This window comes from Dromiciops gliroides, chromosome 2, assembly GCF_019393635.1.
Source record: "Dromiciops gliroides isolate mDroGli1 chromosome 2, mDroGli1.pri, whole genome shotgun sequence".
NCBI lineage: Eukaryota > Metazoa > Chordata > Mammalia > Microbiotheria > Microbiotheriidae > Dromiciops > Dromiciops gliroides.
The window spans coordinates 393,217,772-393,242,327 of record NC_057862.1 but is presented as its reverse complement, the minus strand read 5'-3'; the positions used below and the strand labels follow the sequence as shown (position 1 = coordinate 393,242,327).

General features: G+C 44.9%; 1 protein-coding gene across 1 annotated transcript; it reads right to left on the bottom strand.

Moving 5' to 3' along the window:
- Nucleotides 1-1,133: 1,133 nt before the first annotated feature.
- SLC31A2 (solute carrier family 31 member 2) lies at nt 1,134-20,628 on the bottom strand. The gene is made up of 4 exons (XM_043989488.1): nt 20,336-20,628; nt 10,057-10,123; nt 3,491-3,680; nt 1,134-2,831 (listed from the first exon to the last, which is right to left on the bottom strand). The coding sequence occupies exons 1-4, from the start codon at nt 20,339-20,341 to the stop codon at nt 2,663-2,665; spliced, it is 432 nt and encodes a 143-aa protein (XP_043845423.1). The 5' UTR covers nt 20,342-20,628; the 3' UTR covers nt 1,134-2,662.
- Between the last annotated feature and the right edge of the window lie 3,928 nt (nt 20,629-24,556).

The following is a 24,556-nucleotide window of genomic DNA, read 5'->3' as shown; positions in this document are numbered from 1 at the left end:
GGTTTTTGATGTGCTGTGCTGGTTGCAGCACAAATGGGATTCAGCCCCTGGCCTCAGAGTGTAAAATAAGAAATGGACAACATTGCTAAAGAAAAGCTTTATGAAGAGATGTGGAAAGACACCGAAATGGTTATAAATGAAATAAAACATTTGTAGTATGAACAAGCATCAGTGTATTCTTTTATATGATGGGTATTCCAAACCTTGACCAAACATTTCTGCACTTGTTGCTGTTCCTATTCCTGTAGTAAGAATTGAAACAAGTGCTTGGGGATGGCCAAAGGCCACAGTTAACCTCAAATCCACTTTGTAGCCAAGTTTCCATTTCTCCCCATGCGATGTTTTTTTTAAGCAGCCCCCAAAGATCTGTGTGGATCTTTCCACTGAAGAGTCTGAAGGACAGAAGTGTCCAATAATAATATTGGGTAGTATGTATGTGGGGAAAGTGTAGCAAAAGCTTGAAAGACTCCCAGGAAGGAGATTATGACTTGTTGCTAGCTCTCCAATTGACCTTCTGCTACTCTCCAGTAGCCACCACCCCGCCTGGCATATCCCCCCTCCTCCCCCTTGCAGGCACCAAGTGCAGCATTCGTGACCTCCTGCCCAAGGTCACACTATTAAGTAGGAAAGTTCAGATTCAAACCTAGGTTTTCCAGTTCCGAATCTGTTCTATTCCACTTCTGCAGGTGTCAATAAGTGTTCATTAACTAATCCAAAGGGTACAGTAGACCCCTGCTCTTCCCCCCTAAAGTGACTAGACACAACCCCCTCCAGCTCCTTCCTCCCTGTTCCACACATGCCCGATGTGACCATCCCTCCCCACAGATAACAGCTAGTCATGGCACCAAGAACCCTGGCTCTGGCATCAAGACCAGGGTTCAAATCCTGCTTCTAGCACTGACCTCATGACCGACCTCAAACATGTCCCTTCACCCCCCTAGATTTCAGTTTCTTCATCTGTTAATACCAATGACCTTCGACTAGGTGGCATCTCCCTCCTCTTCTGTTGCTTCCACAGCTACCCTCTTTTTTTGTTTGCCACACTCATCCCCAAAGTGGCACGAATCAAAGTAACATTTTTTCAAAATATCCACCTTTCTAAAAAAACAAATGAATTTAACATGATAGCAAAATGTAAATTGCATTTTTATTTCAGCTTAAGTTTGATTTAATCTTTGTCCAACAGTAGACTAGGACGGTTTAATCCACATTTTAAGTGAACATCCAGTGTTTTTTTCTCTGCCAGGTCGCAGGTTCACAGTGAAGAGAAATAAGATTTTTTTGGGGGGGGAGAAATGAAATCTTAAAGGTTATTAAATGACACTGACCTTTTTCTGAATTAGAAAAGGACTGGAATAAGATGACGGAAAGGGAGGTCATTCATATCTGTCCAGACTAAGAAGTTCACTAGCAGGGTTCAATCTATCCTGCTTCCCTGGTACAACTTAATACTCTCCTTCTGAACAGCAACGAGGTGGCGCTGTCCAGTGGAAGGAGCCCTGCTCGAGTCGGGAACTCTGGGTAACATTCCTGCATTTGCCCTGACAAGCAAGCCATGTGCAAAGTTAACCCAAGAATCCCAGAGTTGGATGGAACCTCAGAAGCCATTCATTTCCAGGCACACCTGAATGGCAGATGCCTCTTCTGCCCCTTCAAACCCTCCAGCGTCCCTATTCCCTCCCACCTCAGGTTCTTCAGCCCTCAGAGTGTCTCTTTCAGCATCATTTAGCGCATCCCCTCAGAAAAAGGGAAGGAAATGGATCCGAGATCTGGAGCTAGAAGATACTTTAAAGATTTAATCTAACCCATTTCCTTCATTTTATAGATGAGGACACAAAGGCCCAGAGTGGGAAAGTGACCAAGCTACTGAGGAGTAGAGTCAGGATTCAGATTCAAGCACTCCACAACCACGACTGTACTGCCTGGGTTTGAATCACTAGGACTCTAATGGGAGAGGGTTCCATTAAAATGGATCTCTCTCTCTCTCTCTCTCTCTCTCTCTCTCTCTCTCTCTCTCTCTCTCTCTCTCACTCTCTCACACACACACACACACACACACACACACACACACCAGCCAATCTCAATTTTCTAGCATTCCTAAGGCAGAGAGGTGTTTGAAAAGCTGGTATGTCTTCCATTCCCACAGATAGAGGAGGGCAGTTAACCCTGCATGGTTTGTTCCATTGGAACTAAGGCACAATACAGAGGAGGAAGAAGAGCATGTCTGGAGGCCTGCCCCTCCCTCAGTCCCTTCTCAAATAATCTGCCTTCCTTCCCCAAGTCAGGAAATCCATGAGTAGGTTTCATGATCAAAAATGTCATTGGCTGCTCAGGCTCAGCTGGCTCCCTCTCCTTCCCCCAGGCTTTTGGACAGTCTAGGGTTTGGCCAGAACCACCACCCGAGATCCTCAGTGAATACTGTTGGTGGCCATCAAAGCCAGCCTAGGGAAGGAGGGCAGATGTACCACCCCCCAGGCCCTCTGTACCTCAAACTAAGAGGCCACAGAAGGAAGAAGATGAGGGAGATGCGGAACAACTGATGCGGGGAGGAGCCTGCTTCTGAATTTGGTGGGATTTTCATCAATAAGTAAAGAAGAGATCGTACTCTCCAACTTGTCGAGCCTCAACAACCATCCAGCAGCTTCGGAGCCCTTTGTGTCCTCTATCCCACGCTGAGGAGTGGGTAGGCCAAGTAGTAACCAATAGCTGAGCCCAGGATCACGCCAAGGAAAATCCAAGTGTTGTAGGACATCACAGCCAGCATCACAAAGTAGCCAATGACCACCTGGACGACGTGTATCAGAGACTGGCCCAAGTGACTCAGAAACCACCTAGATACACAAGACAGACGAGTTAGAGAAGGACGCGGGTGAAGGATGGGAATGGGGGAGGGAGGTGGATTCAGGATTGGAAAGTAAGGCTATAAGCTAAACATCTGCCTTAGAGAGGCAGCCCACTCTAATGGGAAGAACAGTGAATTTCTGTTCAGAAGACTCTAGTCTTCAAACCGTGTGACCAACCTAGTCACGCCACTCTCCATTTCTTCATCTGTAGAATGGGGATAATGATATTGCCTACCTCTTTTAGCCGATGTGAAAGCACTTAATAACCACAAAGCACTACATAAATGCAAGTAGTATTAATAGATATTGTAAAGCTCAAGGCAAAGGTACCTTGAGTACCACTAATGGTTGGCCTGTGAAAGCAGGCAGTGGGAAAAGTAAATCCTACTAAGAGGCAAGATGGAGACTCTCAAGCTATACTTCTTCCCACCTGCCTTGGGTAGGTGGGGAAATAGGAAAATACTCAATTTGGAGAGGCCAACCAGAGCCATTAGGAGGGCCTTGGATCAGGCTGTTAGGCTAAGAAAGCCCCGTCCTTGCCATCCAGTGGGGGTTTGGAGCTAAAGCGAGATGCTCAGAGCACTTTTGCCTGAGTCTTCTGGGTTGGTCCAATGTGTCCATGCCCCATCCATCCATGCATCTGTTACCTGGTTCGGTCACTGTTGGCCTGAGCTGACCCAGAGCTTGTAGACTCCTGGTCCGTATACTCCGTCAGCGGCTGGCTGTGGTTTGGGGGCATGCTGAGCAGAGACCAGTGGAACAACTTTACTTTGCCAACCTTGATGCTTTCATACAACACAGCCAAGAGGAGGACCACCAGCACAGAAACGGCCATGCCTGCAGAAGGAAGCGCAGCTCGAGACCCCAACACAGCCCAGACAACTCCCCAAGGGCTACATGTGGTTCCACAGATGATTCCTGTACCAGGAACTGATCTCAAGAACTAGGCTTCTCTCTGCTGCCTCTGACCCTGACCTGTGCTCACCACACACATCCTTCCTTCCTAGGGTCTTGAACTCTAGGGTCAGAACATCCTAAGATCCTAGAATTAGACTCAAGATTATCTAATACAAACCCCTCATTTCACCAGTACAGGAAGTGAGGCCCAAAGAAGGAAAATTACTTTCTCCAGTCACTTCAGTAATAATGACGACTGCCTACCTTTCAGATCTTTGGAAAGGAGAATAGTTTATGACCAAACAAGAGACAGAGAATATTATGAAATGCGAAATGGATTATTTTGATTGCATTAAATTAAAAAATTTTTGTACAAACAGAAGCAATGCATCCAAAATTAGAAGGGAGGCAGAAAGCTGGAAAACAATTTTTATGGCCAGTACTTCTGATAAAGGCCTCATTTCTAAAATATATAGGGAACTAAATCAAATTTATAAGAATCTAAGTCATTCCCCAATTGGAGAAATGGTCAAAGGATATGAACAGGCAGTTTTCTGATGAAGAAATCAAAGCTATCTATTCCAATATGAAAAAATGCTCTAAATCATTATTGATTAGAGAGATGCAAATTAAAACAACTCTGAGGTACCACCTGACACCAATCAGATTAGCCAAAATGACAAAAAAGGAAAATAATAAATGTTGGAGAAGCTGTGAAAAAATTGGAACACTAATGCATTGTTGGTAGAGCTGTGAACTGACTCAACCATTCTGGAGAGCAATTTGGAATTATGCCCAAAGGGCTATAAAAGCTGTGCATATCCTTTGACCCAGCAATACCACTTTTAGGTCTTTTTCCCAAACAGATCATGGAAAAGGGAAAAGGAGCCACATGTACAAAAATATAGCTGCTCTTTTTGTGGTGGCAAGGAATTGGAAGTTGAGGGGATACCCATCAATTGGGGAATGGCTGGACAAGTTGTGGTATATGAATGTAATGGAATACTATTGTGCTGTAAGAAATGATGAGCAGGAGTTCAGAGAAACCTGGAGGGTCTTGCATGGGCTGATGATGAGTGAGATGAGCAGAACCAGGAGAACATTATACACAGTATCATCAACATTGTGTGTTGATCAACTGTGATGGACTAGATTCTTCTCACCAATCCAACGGTACAAGAAAGTTCCAAAGGACTCATGATGGAAAAGGCTCTCCAAATCCAGGGGAAAAAAAAAAAAAAGGAACTGTGGAATATGGACACTGATTGGACCATACTATTACTTTTGTTTTTGGTGCTGTTGTTTTTCTTTTTTTGAGGTTTTTCCTTCTTGCTGATTCTTCTTGTATAACATGACTAATGCAGAAATATGCTTAATGTTATTATATATATAACCTACATCAGATTACCTGCTGTCTAGGGGAGGGGGGGAAAGAGGGGAAGGGGGGAGAAAAATTTGGAATTGGAAATCTTATCTAAACAAAAGTTGAAAACTTTAATTAATTTTAAAAAATAAATAATGACTGCATGAAAATAGCATTTTAAGGTTTGCAAAACCTTGTTTTTGTCCCAACAACCCAATGAGTTGGTAGTACAAGTATTATGACTCCCCCTGCTCCCCATTTTACAGATGAGAAAGAGAGCCTCAAAGAGGTTAAATGATTAGCTTATGAGCAATAGAAGCCACTGAATAGATGAGTTGGGATGCAAACCTCTGTTCTCCTAACTCCAGGTCTGGCTTGCCTGTGAGATAACTATTAGGTATTATATTCCATCATTACCCTGCATGCTGACTATTGAGTAGTAGAGTCAGCAAGACTTCTGGCTCTAAATTCAGTGCTTTCTTACCTTGCCCCATTGCCCTTTGCCCCTTATGGTCATGCTAGACTTCTCTCGTGTCCCAGGAGACTCTGCCCTTCAAAGGCATCCTGATACACTAGAAGCATTGCCCTAAAAGCAGTAGAACCCAACCAAACCATAAACACACTGACTACACCATACAAAAAAGTGGGGGAGGGGGGACACAGAACAAAAGTATCTTATTTGCTGATTCAAGTTTTTGTTCACTGTCTTGGCCCTTTTTTCCTAATTCTAGGGTGCGCTCTCTCTCTCTTTTTTTGCCGGGCAATGAGGGTTAAGTGACTTGCCCAGGGTCACACAGCTAGTAAGTGTCAAGAGTCTGAGGCTGGATTTGAACTCAGGTCCTCCTGAATCCAGGGTGGGTGCTTTATCCACTGCACGACCTAGCTGCCCCTGGTCTCTCGTTTTGTATTTCTATGTGTTTATTTGGACAATAGTTATTGAGACTAATTATGTTTTTTTTTAAAAGGGGAAGTGTACTAGAAGTGGGGGGGGGACCTAAGTTCCAATCCTGGCACTGCCACTATGATATGGGACAAAGTCAGTCAAATATGAGCTTCAATTTCTTCATCTATTCTGGATGAGAATAGTTAATTCCTCCCCTGCCCTTTCACATGCTTGTTCTGATAATGAAATTAAGGAATGAACATAAAAATGGGAAGCTGTTATATACATCATTCATATAAGGGATTGTTCTTATCATCACCCTCTCCTCTCCTCTCCTCTCCTCTCCAGACCTTTTCTCTAGGAACTACAGTTGTTGTTTGTCCTTCATTCTGGAAGAGGACCATGACATTGGGGTGATGTCATGCCTTGCACTGAATTGGATTTAAGTCAGGTAGGGCTGTGCAAGGTCATCAACCTCACTCTTTCCTCCAGAGCCATCTGGGTCCAGTGGCAAGATATTATCAGGACAACTGGAGATGGCCTTGGATGTTTTTTCTTTCTTTTTTTTTTTTTAAGTGAGGCAATTGGGGTTAAGTGACTTGCTCAGGGTCACACAGCTAGTAAGTGTTAAGTGTCTGAGGTTGGATTTGAATTCAGGTACTCCTGACTCCAGGGCTGGTGCTCTATCTACTGAGCCACCTAGCTGCCCCCTTGGATGTTTTGTTTTTGGTTGGGCAATGAGGGTTAAGTGACTTGCCCAAGGTCACACAGTTAGTAAGTGTCAAGTGTTTGAGGCTGGATTTGAATTCAGGTACTCCTGAATCCAGGGCCAGTGTTTTATCCACTGTGCCACCTAGACCATGCTGGGTTCAGATGGTAAAAAAACAGCTTCATGAAAGACCATTGTGGGAATATGTTTTGCTTGTTTGCTTAACTATGAATTTGTTACAGGGGTTTTCTTTTTACTTTTTTTTTCCCAATGGGGCCATTGAGTGGAAGGGTATAATCAATTTTTTATTGACTGAAAAAAAAATTAATTAAAATTTTCCAAATAATGCTATGATTAAGAAGGCAGTCTCTCTCTTCACTAGAAGAGGCGATTATGATGGCCCCATCCTGGTGAGGCCCAAAGGCCAAATGCCTGTCCTCTAAGACATCTAGGACACAGCACAAAGGGCACCCCACCTTGTGATCCTCAGTTCCACTTCCCCTCAAGGGCTCAGGCTTTGGGAGCAGGAAGGTACCTTAATGACTATTAAGTTCAACCTCATTTTATAGATGAGGAATTGAAAGCATAGAGAGATTAAATTATTTGCTCAATGTCACACAGCAAGTAATTGACTGAGGCAGGATTTGAACCCAGGTCTTGACTCCAAGTTCACCATGCCATGGCTTCCCAGGAGTGTTCTTATTGCCTCTCTGTTCTTAACTCAGGCCCCTAGGCAAACTTGGAAGCAGTAGCCCCTCTCCCCAGCCAGGATGCTCACACTAATTCCATATATCTTTTTTTTTTTTTGGGGGGGGGGGTGGTGATGAGGCAATTAAGGTTAAGTGACTTGCCCAGGGTAACACAGCTAGTAAATGTCAAGTGTCTGAGACCACATTTGAACTCATGTCCTCCTGACTCCAAGGCCGGTGTGATTCCATATATCTTGCAGCAAGTACAGAAAGGGTTGGAAGGAGTGACACACTTGGAGGTAGCCCATAAAAAAATTAAGAGCTCGCCAGTGCCACTTTTATGCTACCTCTGTTTTATATACAAAGTTTAATAAATGCTCACTGTAGAATTTAAGCCCTCTGGGGTCAAATAAGAGAGGCTATCCTTAAAAGAGCCAGCCCTCAAATACTATTTTTATAGCCTTGGGTAAGTCACCTAATTCTGAGCCTTAATATTCTCATCTGTGAAATGGGCATGCAAAAATAAATACCCGCTTCATACCTACTTCACAGGGTTGCTGAAAGGATTTAATGAGATGTTGGGAGAGGCCTTGATTTGCCTATGGATGAAATTTTACAAAAATATGTAAATCAACAGTTTAAGATTAAATGGGGGGGGCGGCTAGGTGGGGCAGTGGATAAAGCACTGGCCCTGGATTCAGGAGTACCTGAGTTCAAATCTGGCCTCAGACACTTGACACTTACTAGCTGTGTGACCCTGGGCAAGTCACTTAACCCCCATTGCCCCGCAAAAAAAAAAAAAAAGATTAAATGGAGGACCCCCCCCAAAAAAAGATTAAATGGGGGGAGGGGCAGCTAGGTGGCACAGTAGATAAAGCCCAGGTCCTGTATTCAGGAAGACCTGAGTTCAAATTTGGCCTCAGACACTTGACACTTACTAGCTGTATGACCCTGGACAAGTCACTTAACCTTCATTGCCCCTAAAAAAAAAGATTAAATGAAAAGTCTTCTCAAAATTGGTACTGACTTGTACACCAAGCATAAATGCCAGCCTGGAACTGGAGCAGCTACCAACAGATGAGTCCTGAATGGAGTCAGGAGACCTGGCTTCTCCATAGGGAAGGTGACTTTAGAGCTGGAAGAAGACTTAGAGGTCATCTGAAAGTCCAAACCACACATTTTAGGAAGCTGGGACTCAGAATTTAATGTTTTTACAAAGTTCCGAAAATTAGTAAGTAGCAAAACCTAGATTTGGCCCTAGTAACTCAGTAGAGATAGAGTACCAGGCCTGGAGTCAGGAAGACTCATCTTCCTGAGTTCAAATCTAGCCTCAGATACGTCCTAGCTGTGTGACCCTGGGCAAGTCACTTAACCCAGTTTGCCTCAGTTTCCTCTATCAAATGAGCTGGAGAAGGAAATGGCAAACCACCCCAGTATCTTTGCCAAGAAAGCCCCAAATGGGGTCACGAAGAGTCAGACACGTCTGAAATGACTAAACAACAAACTCCATATATAACTAATAACTACAATTTATCACATTTTTAAAAAATGAGGCAATTGGGGTTAAGTGACTTGCCCAGGGTCACACAGCTGGTAAGTGTCAAGTGTCTGAGGCCGGATTTGAACTCAGATCCTCCTGACTCCAGGGCTGGTGCTCTATCCACTGTGCCACCTAGCTGCCCCAATTTATCACATTTAGGAAGTATTGTGGATAGAGTACTGGACTTGGAATCAGGAAGACCCCAAATCCTGCCTCAGACACTTACTTGTTGTATAATCCTGGGCAAATCACTTAACATCTGTTTGCCTCAGTTTTCTCATCTGCAAAATGGGGAGGATAATAATACCATCTGCCTCCCAGGGTTGTTCTAAGGATAAAGCTTTTTTTTTTTTTTTGCACGAGGCAATTAGAGTTAAGTGACTTGCCCAGGGTCACACAGCTGGTAAGTGTCAAGTGTCTGAGGCTGGATTTGAACTCAGGTACTCCTGAATCCAGGGCCGGTGCTTTATCCACTGCTCCATCTAGCCGCCCGAGGATAAAGCTTTTTTCAAACCTTAGAGGCCTGTATAAATGCTAGCCATTATTCTCGCTATTATTTAAGTCTGCACATCTCATTTCCATCAAAATCTCCATTTGAGCCCCCTTTTAATATGGGGAAAACCAAAGCCCAAATGACTTGCCCAGTCACAAGCTCAGTAAGTGTCCAAATAGGGATGTGAACTCAGTTCCCCACCTCTATATCCAAATGATGACTGGACTGGGCTCTAGTGAGGACAAAAGGAAGTGTGTGAAATCAGTTTGAAAAACTGTAAAATCCTAGTCTCCTGTTAGGCATCTCTTGTAGTAAGTATCGATCAAATTCCATTTCTCATGAAGAACAATTCAGATGCACCTGAATATCCCGGGAATCGTTCATCACGGGTAAGCACAAGGGTTTGCTAGTGCCCTGAGCCCAGCAGAGGAGGACTGGAAGGAAGGTAAAATGGAGGGAGGGAAGTAGAGGAGAGAAGGAGGGGAGGGAGAATGAAGAGGAAGGGAGGGGAGGTAAGAGGGAGGGAGGGAAGTTAAGAGGGAGAGAGGGAGGGGGGATGGAGCTCATCTTACAGATGAGGAAACTGAGGCCAACAGGAAAGGAGGGAGGGGGAGAGAGAGAAGGGCTTCCCACTTTTACCGGCTGGACTGTGGACCCTCCAGAAATCAAAGAGAAGCTCCACCTCATTGGAGAAGATGAAATGCATCTGAAAGAAAAGAAAGAAAGAGTCATGGACAGCCTCCTGGAAAAATAAATACCTTAGGTTTTCTGAAAAGTTAAATCAACTTGCTCAGATCCAAGGGAGGCGTGCCTAAGAGTTTCTGACAAATACACCTGTTCATAAATCACACAAGAACCTGATCTTGTGCTGTTGTGAGAGCTGAGGATTTCCTGCTTCTGCAGCCAGGCAGCAGGGAACTAGAAGGCAGAACACCTGGGGGCTCTGCTACTTATTGCCTGTGTGACCAGGAGAAAATCACTTAACCTCTCTGAGTCTCAGCTTTTTCACCTGTAGAATGAGAGGGATTAGAGGAGATTATCCCCAACGGCAATGGCAGCCCTAAATCCTATGACTAGGAGATACCAAATCGAGTGGATGCTGTTATACAGGTTTAAAAGTCCAGGAAATGGGGGCAGCTAGGTGGCGCAGTGGATAGAGCACTGGCCCTGGAGTCAAGAGTACCTGAGTTCAAATTCGGCCTCAGACACTTAACACTTACTAGCTGTGTGACCCTGGGCACTTAACCCCAATTGCCTCACTTAAAAAAAAAAAGTTCAGGAAATATTTGGGGGACTGAGAGGTGATTTTTTTTTCTAGCTTGCCCATCAGCTGATAAGCAAGCACGTGTTGAACACCTACTATATATCAAGCACTAGGCTAAAGTATGGGGAAGGGGAAGGGAAAGGGGTAGGTGGGGAAGGGAAAGGGGTAGGTGGGGAGGGGGAGGGGCAAGGGGGAAAGGGGAGGGGGGAAGGGCAAACGGGGAAGGGGAAGGGGGGGAGTGGGAGAGACCACCAGAAAAAGCCAAAAGACTTCCTTGCCTTTGAGGAGCTCATGGTCTAGTAGGAGATAACACACAAAGAACTATGCACAAACAACAAGCTATGTGCAGGATACTTTGGAAATCATCAACAGAGCAAAGGCACTATAATTAAGAGAAATCCGAGGAGGCTTCCTGTAGGAGGAGAGAGCATTGCAGGCATGGGGAGCAGCCATGAGAATGCCCAGAGCCCAAGGATGGAGTGTCTTGTTGGAGAAACAGCCAGGATGCCTTGGTCACTGGAGCGCAGAGCAAGTCGTGGGTGGGCTGAGGGGACAGGGGAATGAGAGGTGTAAGAAGACTGGAAAGGGGGCAGCTAGATGGCGCAGTAGATAGAGCACCCGCCCTGGAGTCAGGAGTACCTGAGTTTAAATCCGGCCTCAGACACTTAACACTTACTAGCTGTGTGACCCTGGGCAAGTCACTTAACCCCAATTGCCTCACTGAAAAAAAGAAGAAGAAGAAGACTGGAAAGGTAGAGGGGGAGGGGTGGGTGAGGCAGGGTTTTGAACCCCAAAGTGTGGATTTTGTATTTGATCCTGGAGGCGATTAGGAATCACTGTGGTTTACTGAGGCCTGTGACTCGGTCAGATCTAAACTCTAGGAAGAACACCTGGATAGCAGAGTGAAGGGTGGACTTGAGTGGGAAGAGACGGAAAATCAACCCCAGTCTCTTCACTGGCATAGTTCAGGTGTGAGGTGATGAGAAGTGGGCAGAAGCTTCAGTTTCCTCATCTGTAAAATGGGAATAATAGCAGCACCTACCTCACAGGATCAAATTAGATAATAAAGATTGGTAAAGTACTTTGCAAATCTCAAAGCTCTAGAAATGCTAGCCACTGCTGTTATTATGCAGGTCTGCAGAGCACAAGCTAATCATCTCTTTCATTCCTCACAGAACCCCACCCCCCCAGATAGATATCATTATCATTCTCATCTCCATTTTACAGATTAGAAAGCTGAGGCTCAGAGAGGTAAGTGATTCACACAACTATCAGTGGTGGGATTTAACTGAAGGTCCCTAGACATTCTTTCCACTAAACCAAACTACTTCATGTGAATGCATCTTGTTGAATGGATCCAACCAGTTCTGGAACTTGGGACATTACTGTCTATTTCTGGGCCTCAGTTTCCTCATTTGTAAAATGAGAGGGGTAAACTAGATGATTTCCAAGATCCCCTCCCATAAGATCTGCAGACTTCTTTTTCTTGTGCATCTCATAGTTGAGATGCCAAAGATTCTTTTTTTTTTTAAAGCCACTCTGCTAATTGATTAGAATACAAAGATCAAGGGGCAACTAGGTGGCACAGTGGATAAAGCACCGGCCCTGGATTCAGGAGGACCTGAGTTCAAATCTGGCCTCAGACACTTGACATTGACTAGCTGTGTAACCCTGGGCAAGTCACTTAACCCTCATTTCTCGCCCCCCCCCATACAAAAATCAAAAATGACATTCCAAGCCCCTCACCTAAAACCCATTAGCCAAATACTTTGGGGGGGAGGGGGGACAGTCCAGATAGCAGAATGAGAGCCACCATTTTCATCCACTTCTCCTAACACACCACCCCCACAACCACCAAAATGAACTAAACTGAATTCTGATAGGGAAGGACAATAAACTGCTTTCTTTTTAAAAATAACTAAAGTGTGTTTTTTTCCTAATCAGCCCAAAAGCCACCTTCTCCTCTCCTGTCTACTCATCCCCTTGTTGAGAAAAAGAGAAACACAAAACACCGGTTAGAAGCATGAATAAGCAAGTCCAGCAAATCTCCACAGTGGCCACACCCAACAAAAGATCATGCCTCGTTTTGCACAGAAGCTTTCACTTCTCTATGCGGGGTGATGTCAGGGATTCTTGGGGCTGAGAGAGAGCTGCAGAGCAGGCCACAAAGTCCCACCTAAGCCGAGGGGAGAGCCTTCTCCAAAACAGGTCTGGGGCTCGTGCCATTCTGTGCCACCCACTTTGCTCAGCCCTAGGCTCCTGCTGGAGCGACTGAGCACAACCTGACAGAGTCGTAGAAGATTGGTGCTAGAAATCTTCGAAGATCATCTATTCTGATTCGTTAATTTTACAGAAGAGAAAACAGAGATCTGGAAATATGAGGTGAATCGCCGGAAATGTGTGACACAACTTTTACTCACTGGCCTCTAAGGGAACATAAGGGTTCACTGTCCTGTACTCAGGAAGTGCTGAGGGTTGAGGTAGGATGCTCAAGGGCAGGGCAGATAGAGATGGGGGAGGGGCACTGCCACATAATTCTGAGAGCAGCATGCTGTACTGGCTTTGTTGTTATTCAGTCAGACTCTTTGCGACCCTATTTGAGGTTTTCTTGGCAGAGATACTGGAGGCCTTAAAACAAAGAATGCTAGAGCACTGTTCCCAGCTCTGCTATTAGCCCTGTGTCTGATGCCCAACAAGTCACTTCACTATTCTGGGCCTCAGTTTCCCCCTATGTAAAATAAGGAGGGTGAAGGTTCCTCTTAGCTTTATTATCTTCTGTTCAAAGTTCCCTGCTGGCTCTAATTTCTTTTCTTTCTGGGGCAGCTAGGTGGTGTAGTGGATAGAGCACCAGCCCTGGATTCAGGAGGACCTGAGTTCAAATCTGACCTCAGACCCTTGACACTTACTAGCTGTGTGACCCTGGGGAAAGTCACTTAACCCCAATTGCCTCACCAAAAAAAAATTTTTTTTAATTAAAAATTAAATATTCTTTCTTTTAAGGTTCCCTCCTGTTCTAACATTCTAAGTTCTAGCATTCTTTGTTTTAAGGCCTTTTCTCCAACAATCTTTCGTCCAAGGTCCCTTTCAGCTCCCCTGTCCTTGTTCTAAGGTTGACCTTCCAGCTCTAACATTCTAAGTTTTAAGGTCCTCTCCAGCCAAATATTGTGTTTTAAGGTCTCTTCCAGTTTTAATCATCTAAATTCTGGAGAGGACAGAAGCAAGAAGACCAATTTGGAGGCTATCATAGTGGTCCAGGTAAGGGCTGATGCACACCTGAACTAGAGTGGTAGCCATGGGAATGGAGAGGAGGTCATGGATATTATGAAGAGAGATTGAACAATACTTGTGGCTATCGACTGAATACGGAGCACAACAGTGCATTTAATAGTAACATGGAAGTTAGTGAGTTGAGTATGAGAGGAAAAAAAATGAATTCTATGTTATTATCTCAGAAAGGTACCCTATCTACCTAAAGAGGTTCTGGGCCTTCAACCTTCTATCTTGTTCATTTTTCAGTCATGCTGACTCTTCATGACCCCATTTGGGGGTTTTCTTGGCAAAGATACTGGAGTAGTTTGCCATTTCCTTCTCCAGCTCTTTTGACAGATGAGGAAACTGAGGCAAACAGGTTAAAGTGACTTGCCCAGGGTCACACAGATAGGAAGTATCTGAGGCCAGACTTGAACTCAGGAAGATGAGTGTTCCTGACTCCAGACCCAGCATTCTATCCACTATGCCATCTAGCTGCCCTCAATCCTTTATATGTGTATACAAAAGAGCCATAACCAGGCACTTCTGCATCTGGGACAGACATGAAGAAGTGCATTAAGAGGTAATTGAGAGATAGGAGACAGAAATCCTAGGATATTGTCTCCTCTAGGGAGACAAACCACATGGCAAAGGAGCTCACCACTTCTTACTATCTGGAAGTTTCTGATGTTAAATAATTATTCTTTTTTAATTCCCTAAAGTCTATTGTTTCTATGCTGCTATGGACCTCTAAATGCTGCCTGTGGCCTAGTCTAAATGCAGTGCCCAGGGGCACTCACCCTACCCTAGGTAATGGATGTCCCTAATTGAGAAAGCTGCTAAATCCACCGCTCTAATCTTGTTTTTGCGTGGTCTGGCAAAAATAGCCCCAGATACCAAGAACTCCCTCCAATCCTGGGGAGACAGGGTATGATCACAGCTCTGTCACCAGCTTAGTCCTCCCCACCAGCCAACAAGGAACAGTAGCTCCAGAAATTTTAACCTTAACCTTGTTTCTTCATGCCTTATTCAACACTCCCAAGGGAAACTGGGATGGATTTGTCTAATCCCCTTCCTCTTCAAGATGATCCCATCTTCATGGACAATATGTCTTTGGGGCAGGTCTTGTTCCTCACTAACTCAGGGACTAGGCTAGAGGATAGGGAAGAGAATGTGGCATAGAAAATCCCTGTTCTCATAAAGAATAAAGTTAGAGGAGGCAAGGGAGAGGGGCCTGAAGAGTCGAATGTTGTTGTGGATAGAGTGTTGGACCTGAACAGAACTGAGAATAACCCTGATCCACTGAGTTATGCTGGGACCTGCAGATGGAAGAGGGAGCTGCCACACCCAGGCAATGACAGTTCCTTGATGTTCAGCTGACCAGGCTGTGGTAGTCATTAAGGGCCAAGGACAGCCTTGCTATTTTCAGTCTTGTCAGAGATCTTGAATTTTCCAATGAGGGTTAAGTGACTTGCCCAGGATCACACAGCTAATAAGTGTCAAGAGTCTGAGGTCAAATTTGAACTCAGGTCCTCCTGAATCCAGGGCCAGTGCTTTATCCACTGCGACACCCAGCTGCCCAGAGATCTTGAATTTTCCAAACATTTTTCCAATCTCGGATCAAGGAACTTTGGTCACTGGCTACCAGAGCGATGGAGCCCCATAGGCGATCACACATCAGCTAACCAAATAAAGCTTTGTGACCCCTCATCTCCTTTTCCTCGCAACCTTTAGGATCATAGAATCATGGAAATTTTTTTTTTTTACTGTCAGGGAAAATGAAGTCCTCCTTTGTTCTACTCCCAGCTAATCTATATTCATGTGGAAAGAATACAGTGAAAAGGAGACTGGTTGGGAGTCTGGGGGACTGGGTTTCAGTCCTTCCTCTGCCACTGACCTGATGTGACACCTTGGGTGAGTGACTTTCCCTCTCAAACACACCATCTATAAAATGAGAGGGTTCATCTCTTCACCTACTTCTAGATCTAATTTTTTTTTCTTGGCCTGAAGCATGGAAGCCGAACAGGTACATTTTGTCTCTTTGGGCTCAGACATACCCTTTGTCCTCAGTTGAATTAGGTAGGTCAGGATTGAGATGATCTAATGAGCTCTACCAGTCCCAAGCTCTACCCAGAGTAAAAACAAAACAAAACAAAGGAAGAAAATGGCCTTTGGCCAGTTATTGTCTCCTTGTGTGTTTTTGGCATCCTTTAAACAATGGATTTGGCCTTTGCCGCCTGTAATTTTCGGCGTCTTTCAGACCAGTCTGTTGGAGGATTAGCAATCTGACCTACCCCTCTTGGTTGGCAGTGCCTCTATGGTCACCCTTGTTCTATGTGACTGCATGGAACAGGCCAGATCATATGCTCAGAAAAGAGATCATAAATTTAGAGACAGGAGGACATCTACCCCATTTTACAGATAAGGAAAGAGAGGCCCAGAGAATTCGGCAACTTGTCTAGAGTCATACAGGTAGTTGGGGTAGAGCTGTGTTTTGAACCTAGGACCTCAACCAAAATCCAAGCATCCTTCTCTTTCACTAGAGCTGCCTTTCACTTAAAGCACAGATAAATGGAGAGCCAATTAAAGAGATCCCACTACCAGGGCAAGGCTGTCAATTCACTCACTCTGCCTGGGGGGGATAAGGCTAACCCTATAAAAAAGTAGCACAAAACACTTCCCACTCTAAACCCCCATGATTCAGTGGAAATCCTCAATAAATTCATGGGGTTTTGCCAACAGATGGAGGGGCAGCTAGGTGGCGCAGTAGATAAAGCACCGGCCCTGGATTCAGGAGTACCAGAGTTCAAATCTGACCTCAGACACTTGACACTTACTAGCTGTGTGACCCTGGGCAAGTCACTTAACCCCCATTGCCCCGCAAAAAAAAAAAGACAGATGAGAAAAGGTCCTCAAAATCAGGTTACGGGCCTCTCTAGGACACTGACTAGTAGCTAAAACTTCTGGCTGGGGCCTGAGTACCCACCCCCACATAGCCCAGGGCACTCACTTATAGCAGGGTACTGTAGCCTTTTCAGGACCAGCTGCTTATTTTTTGTCTCCTGTCATTAGCACACTTGGCATCTCTAATAACTAACATACTTCACTTTTACATCTAATAACCTATGCACTTATCTTGCTGTTCAATTGTTTTTAGTCACATCCAAGTCTTCATGACTTGGCAAAGATACTGGAGCAGTTTGCCATCTCCTTCTCCAGCTCATTTGACAGATGAGGAAACTGAGGCAAACAGGGCTAAGTGACTTTCCCAGACTCACACAGCGAATAAGATTCTGAGGTCACATTTGAACTCATGACAATGAGTTTTCCTGATTCTAAGCATAGTGCTCTATACATTGTGCCACCTGGCTGCCCATATATTTTACTACTGAAAAAAACCACAGGACTTATACAGTCCCAGCCATATGGGTCATTTTGAAAGCATTTCTTCTCCAGGAAGTTGCTTTTGTTTTTCCAGCCACGTGGGAAGCCCCAATTTGTTCCCCTGGCAATCTGGGTCAGCCTTCCCACCCACCCTTGCTATGCTCAACATGAAGCAGACAGGCCCACGGAATTGATTAGTATGTCATAGCATTTCCAGGGCAATGAGAGTTAAGTGACTTGCCCCAGGGTCACACAGCTAATAAGTGTCAAGTGTCTGAGGTCAAATTTAAGCTCAGGTCCTCCTGAATCCAGGGCCAATGCTTTATCCACTGCGACACCTAGCTGCCCCCATAGTATTTCACTAATAAAACAGGAAGGGAGTTGGACTTTCTCAAATTCTGTTTCAATTAAAAAAAAAAAAAGGTTGAGAGGCAGTGTCATACAGTAGAAAGAGTCCCAGACCAGAGTAAAAAGACCAGGAAAGATCTAGCCCTTGCTCATGCCATGAATTTAGTGGTGAGTACTTGGGGTTTTTTTGTTTGTTTTTGGTGAGGCAATTGGGGGTAAGTGACTTGCCCAGGGTCACACAGCTAGTGTCAAGTGTCTGAGGTCGGATTTGAAGGCAGGTCCTCCTGAATCCAGGGCCAGAGCAAGTGGTGCATACTTGGACAAGTCACCCCCCACACACACACTTTTCTGGACCTCAGTTTCCTCATCTGTAAAATGAGCACACTAATCTAAATTACCCCTAAGGTCTATTCCAGCTCTGACATCCCATCAAAATCCAAACAAACAAACACATCCCTTTGGCAAGGGATAGCAGGTATTCAGTTGGACTCAAGGAGATTTCAGGAAGAAGCCTTCAAGAGAAGGAGAGCACCGGTCCCCAGTTCCAGCCCTTACTAATTCTGTGGCCCTTGAGCAGGTCACCTGACCTCTCTTGAGCTGTGTTTTTCTCATCTATAAAATGGCATTATGGGATTGTTACAGGTATGAATCCCCCCTTTTATGTGTTCTCTCCCCCAGTTAGAATGTAAGTTCCATTAAGAGCAAAAGTCTCCATTAATTTGTGTCCCCAGTATTGAGCACATGATCAGTGCTTTATAAATGCTGTTTGGTTCCACTGTTTCTAGGAAAGTCCACCTTAAGAGACCCTAGGAATGAGATTATTTCCCCTCCTTTAACAGACTCAAGTTAACAACAGTCCAGTCCAGCACAGCTAGGCATGGACATGTCTGAGCTTAATACAGTCACTGGCATTTGATGCTGCCCTGTAAATGGTGGGTGATTAATTGCAAGAGGCCTCTGAATGTATGACAGGGCAACTTCCTCCCACCAGACCTGGGCCTGGGCCAGCTTGCTCAGTCTGGACCTGAACAGCTGGGATCCCTTTCCTAAAATGCTACTGTCTCTTTCTCCACCACAGCCAGGACTCGCCCAGGATCTAGGGGAAGGGAGACAGAATAGTCTTCAGCATTCTGTGGGCAAATAGGCAAAAGTGGAAGGGATGACCTTTTTGTTTTTCTTCCAGGAAGGAATTCAGAATTTGGCAAATAGATTTAGATTATCTGCATTTTAGAATGGGAAACACAACCTTGATTTAATCAAGCCTCAGGAAATAGGCAAAACAGCTGTTCAAGAATTTAGAAGGAAATCTAGCTGGGTTGGGGCGGAAAAAAAAACCTACCTGATGCATTTCTCTTCTCACCTCCCCTCCCCACCCCCAACACTTCTGTCTGTTTTAGCAGTTTGTATTTGGAGAAGTTTCCTCGTGTGTTTAAAAAAAAAAAAGTGCTTTAGGAGGGGACCTATGTCCCAATCCAGATTCTGCCACGGACTAGCTTTGTACCCTTGGCTAAATCCCTTCCCTTTTTCGGGGTTGGGAGGGGGGTGGGGGGAGAGGGAATTAGAACTTCTGCAAAGTCAATGTTCTATGGTCCCTTTCAGTTTCAGCATTCTGTTTTCTATATTCTAATAGTCTCTGTCCCTTCCACTTCTAACATTCTATCTTTCTATTTTTTAAATTCTATCTTCATATATTTAATTCTATCTTTTCTAACATTCTACCTTTTAAGGTTCCTCCTCCTAGCTCTCAAAAGTCTGTGAAAATAGGTACTAGGGGAAAGAAGGCCCAAAAGTCATAATGGTGATTGGCATACTGGTCAATCTTCAGTGTCTGCGAAATGGGGGGGGTGGGGAGATACCTTTTGTCCGAGTCTTTCCAAACCTGAGCTACCGTGTGTCCTCAGGCTAGACTGACAACTGGAATGACAACTGAAATTGGCAGCCCGGCAGTAGACAGTACCAGCCAGGCCCGGGGCGGGGAGCCTTTTAAACTGAAACAAAATCTCGCCCGATTTTCTGGAGCCAACAATTCTGCCTGCCTGTTCCTCCTCTTCCTACCCCCCCCCCCCAACTAAACCAAAACCAACTGAGACCAAAGTCAAATTTGCCCTGGGCTCCTTTCGAAAATGCCCTGATACAGAGCACGCACCACAACGGGGCGCTTGGGGACGACCAGGGGCCGCTGGAAACCCCCTGCTTCCTCTCCCAACTCTAGTTACATAAATGTTGATGAGCCCTGCTCCTCTTTCTGGGCCCCTCTCTGTACTTCACCCCCAAAGTGAGTCCTCCGCAAGCCTCTTCCCGCTCACCGGAGGGAAGGGCACATTTTTCTTGGGAAGAGGCAGAAAGTAGGAGAAGTACGGCTGGCAGGGGGGGCACGTGCCCTCTAAACAACTTTGGGCAAGTCGCTTCCTCTCTCTGGGTTTGTTTCCTCCAACTGAAAAATTAAGAGAGGCTGGACGAGGTGATGTCGAAGGTGCTGTTTGGGAGCACCCTCCATTCTAGGGTCCCTTCAGGCTCCCACATTCTCCGCTCTAACACTCCGGGTGATGGGGTCCCTTCCAGCTTAGATACTCCAGGCTCCCAAGAACGTCACCCACCGGACAGCGGTCAAGTGCTCACTCTTCATTTCAAGTGGCCAACCCCTGCTGACCGGGGCAGCTCTTGTGTACTCACAGGCATCCTGCCGGGGTCTCTCGCTACCACTCGGACGCTAGCCCTGCAACTGCAGTTAGTCAGAAGCCGCAGCAAACCACGTTCGAGCGCCCAGGCCACCCGCTGAGTCCCAGGGGCGGGCTCCAGAGAGAGTCACCCTCCCCTTCGGAGGACTGGCAGGCGGGTCCAGTGGATTTCCACGCCAGCCAGGAGGAGGGCAGTCCGAGGGGAGGGGAATCCTGGGAGTTGTGGTTCCTTGGGCTCTGGAATCCTGGGAGAGAGACCGGGTCAGACTCTCCCTCCAGACTTGTTTCCCCGACTCATAGCGAAAACTGGAACAGGGAGTTTTGCAATCTGGTGCTCGTCCCCGCTTCCACATCCGTGCTGTTGTGGCAAAACTGAACGTCCAGGGGCAGCTAGGTGGCGCAGTGGTTAAAGGACCCACCCTGGATTCAGGAGTACCTGAGTTCAAATTCGGCCTCAGACACTTAACATTTACTAACTGTGTGACCCTGGGCAAGTCACTTAACCCCCATTGCCCCGCAAAAAAAAAAGCTAAACATCCCCCACCCCGAGAATGAACTGAACTAAAATTTGGGACTGGGAGGAGAATGGAGGTCTTGGGCTATACCATCAGAGTTTTCTGGATCACCTCACAATCTGCCAAATACTGCATCAGTTTCATATTACTCCGGCCTGATTAATTTCCTTGGCAGCTTTCCAGAGGGTCCCCACCTGCTGATAAAAGTGAAGGGCTTCCGGGGGCAGCTAGGTGGCGTAATGGATAAAGCACTGGCCCTGGATTTGGGAGGACCTGAGTTCAAGTCCAGCCTCAGACACTTGACACTTACTAGCTGTGTGACCCTGGGCAAGTCACTTAACCCTCATTGCCCCTGCAAAAAAAATTAAAAAAAAAAACGAAGGGCTTCTTCCTGTCTTTCCAAAACACGCAGGTAATTGTTTGAGCAAAACCCACTATCAATCACGAGGCCCTATCTAGACTGGGCAAACGGGCCCTATTGCCAAGAACTACATTGAAACAAGTCTGAGGCCTTGTTTTTTTCCTCACCTTCAGGAGGGTGAGATGGAAACAACCTCTAATTCTGAATCCAAATCAGGGTGAAAAAATTAAAAAACAAACCAACAGATGTTATTCCAGAAATTTAAAAAAAAAAACACTGCCAAATGGCATTTTTTAAGTCCCTCTCCCTGTCAAACAACAATGAGTAGTGGAATGCATAATGGCCTCTGAGAAGGGAAGACCTAGGTTTGAATTCTGCCCCTGACATTAAAAGATATTAATAGTCACTCAAGCAAGTCACTTTAATTGCTCTTGGCTTCAGTTTCCTACTCTGTGAAAGGAGTGTGATAATAACACAACCTCATAGGATTGTTATGAAAATTCAAAGAGATAATATATGGAAAGCAATGTGCAAATCTTAAAATGCTATACAAATAGTAGTTATTATTATTAGGAGCAAAACAACAGTGTCCTGGCTCTAACTCCACCCTGAAAGAATTTCAAGAGCCTTCCTTGAGTACTTGTGACTGCACAAAGAAACCCATAGTGTTAGAGCTGGCAGGGATCTTGGCAATCATCTTGTCTGGACCCCTCAGTTAAAAGGAGGATTAAGTTTGACTCAGAGAGGACAAGTGACTTGCCTAGGGTGACCCAGTAAATTACTTGAATTTTTTTTTTCTTTTTCGAGGCAATAAGGGTTGTGACTTGCCCAGGGTCATACAGCTACTAAGCGTCAAGTGTCTGAGGCTGAATTTGAATGCAGGTCCTCCTGAATCCAGGGCCAGTGCTTTATCCACTGTATCACCTAGCTGCCCTGACCCAGTAAATTAGCAACAGAGCCAGAACTAAAAGCCAGGCAGAACTCTTCCTTCCTTGGTCTGATCTCTTTTCACTAGACCACAGCTTGCTCTTAGAGAGTTTCCTGGATTGCTCAACTTCTTGGCCACTTTGATAATTCAGTGACCCAGTGAATTCAACTGTATGGATCACTTGTTAATGCATTGATTGACGTTCTCTCTACTAAGTGCAGATTTGAACCTGCTGCCTGTTGCCTTCTCCCAATGTAATTCTATAATCTTTGCACAGAAGACACTAGAAGACACTAGAAAACTTTTGCAGGGACTTTTGATGTTTTACGAATGCCATACAAAGAAATACAGAAAGAGTCTGAGTGATGCCAAGGGAAGTCAGCAGAATCATTATTAAATGAGATCATGTACATAATTGTTCGGTCATGACCCCATTTGGAGTTTTCTTATGAAAGATACTATTTCCTTCTCCAGCTCATTTTACAGATGAGGAAACTGAGGCAAAAGGGTGAAGTGACTTACCCAGGGTAAGTGTTTGAGGTCAGATTTGAATTCACAAAATGAGTCTTCCAGGCCCAGCACTCTATCCACTGTGACACCCAGCTGCCTAACATACTCCAATGTACATAAAGGGCTTTATTCATAAAAACCATTAACAAGGATGATATGATGATGAAGATGATTCACAAACTATCATTGCCTTGTAAAAACAAAACTAAAACTAAAGTAAACCAAAGGAGAACTTAAGACAGAGTTGGAAAGGAATGCAGCTCTAACACATTCTTACTTGTTAGTTAATTAATTGGCTCCGCCTGGTTCAATGCTAAGGCCAACATCTGCATGTCCTTTGCAAAGTCAAAAAGGAGAAGAAGTCCCAGCTCAAAGGACCATAGAATTATAGGTTTAGAGATGAAAGGCACTTCGGAGGATATTTAGTTAGATGAGGAGACAGGAGTCCCAGGCAGGAAAGAAACACACCCGAGGTCACAGGGGCAGTAAGTGGCTGAAAATTCCTTTGTTCATCAGAGCCTTTAAACGCATTCATTTCTGGCTCTGCTGGTTAAAATGCTTTTTCAGTCACTACAAGGTGAGGGCAAACTTTGACTGAAACAGTCAGAGAATACCTGGTTGAAAGGTCCCTTCCAAAAGGCATACCTAGAAAGAAGCTCCCTGAGCTTCCATACCAGTCGGTATTATGCATGTTTTAAGGACTGGGCCTTTATTGGCCAGACCCCATTACATATCTATTATGTGCCAGGTGCTGTGCTACTCCCCATTGCCCTTTGGGTGAGGTTAAACTTAATTCTTTAGAGACATGTATGTCGCATTTCACAACTTACATTCATAACAACATTTTTGTGAAAATACCAGAGTTAAAAAGATGGGCCTTCAAAGAGAAGCTCAGGATTATTAAAGGAACCATACGGGGCAGCTAGGTGGCGCAGTGGATAGAGCACCGGCCCTGGATTCAGGAGGACCTGAGTTCAAATGTGAGCTCAGAAACTTAACACTAGCTGTGTGATCCTGGGCAAGTCACTTAACCCCAATTGCCTCACCAAAAAAAAAAGAAAGAACCATACAATTTCCCAAAGGTGTAACTATCTATTGAGGAAGAACCAAGTAGATAAAAGAATGCACACTGTTTAGATTGTGATAGAATTGTAGGTTGAACTATTGGATAATACTTGGATGAACATGGAGCTGGTCTCTTAATATCTGTGCCTTAGACAAATGCTGCAAATGGACAGTGATCCAGGCCCAGAATGGATCAGAAGGAGAGCAGGTTGTTATTAAGTTTATAATAATAATTATAATAATAATAAAAGCCTAATTTTGCTTAGATAGCAATGAAACATCTGTTATCCCTGACTCATCCAACCTTCTTTTACAGTCACACATGTGCTCAGTGATATGTTATACAGGGGGAGCTAGGTGGCGCAGTGGATAAAGCACCGGCCCTGGATTCAGGAGTATCTGAGTTCAAATCCAGCCTCAGACACTTGACACTTACTAGCTGTGTGAACCTGGGCAAGTCACTTAACCCCCATTGCCCCACAAAAAAAAAAAAGTGATATATTATACATCATTCCTTATGTACAAGTCATGATTTTCAATGTTGCAAGTTTGAATGTGTTTTTCCATTACTCCTTTTTTTGGGGGGGGCGGGGAGGGCAATGAGGGTTAAGTGACTTGCCCAGGGTCACACAGCTAGTAAATGTCAAGTGTCTGAGGTCGGATTTGAACTCAGGTCCTCCTGAATCCAGAACCGATGCTTTCTCCACTTCGCCACCTAGCTTCCCCCTTTTCATTACTCTTTGCAATTTGCCCTCTGCAATTGTGATTCATTAGAATATATGTTGGTGTTTAAAAATGATAGTACATTGGATTATTGAACACATTGCACAGTTTTCC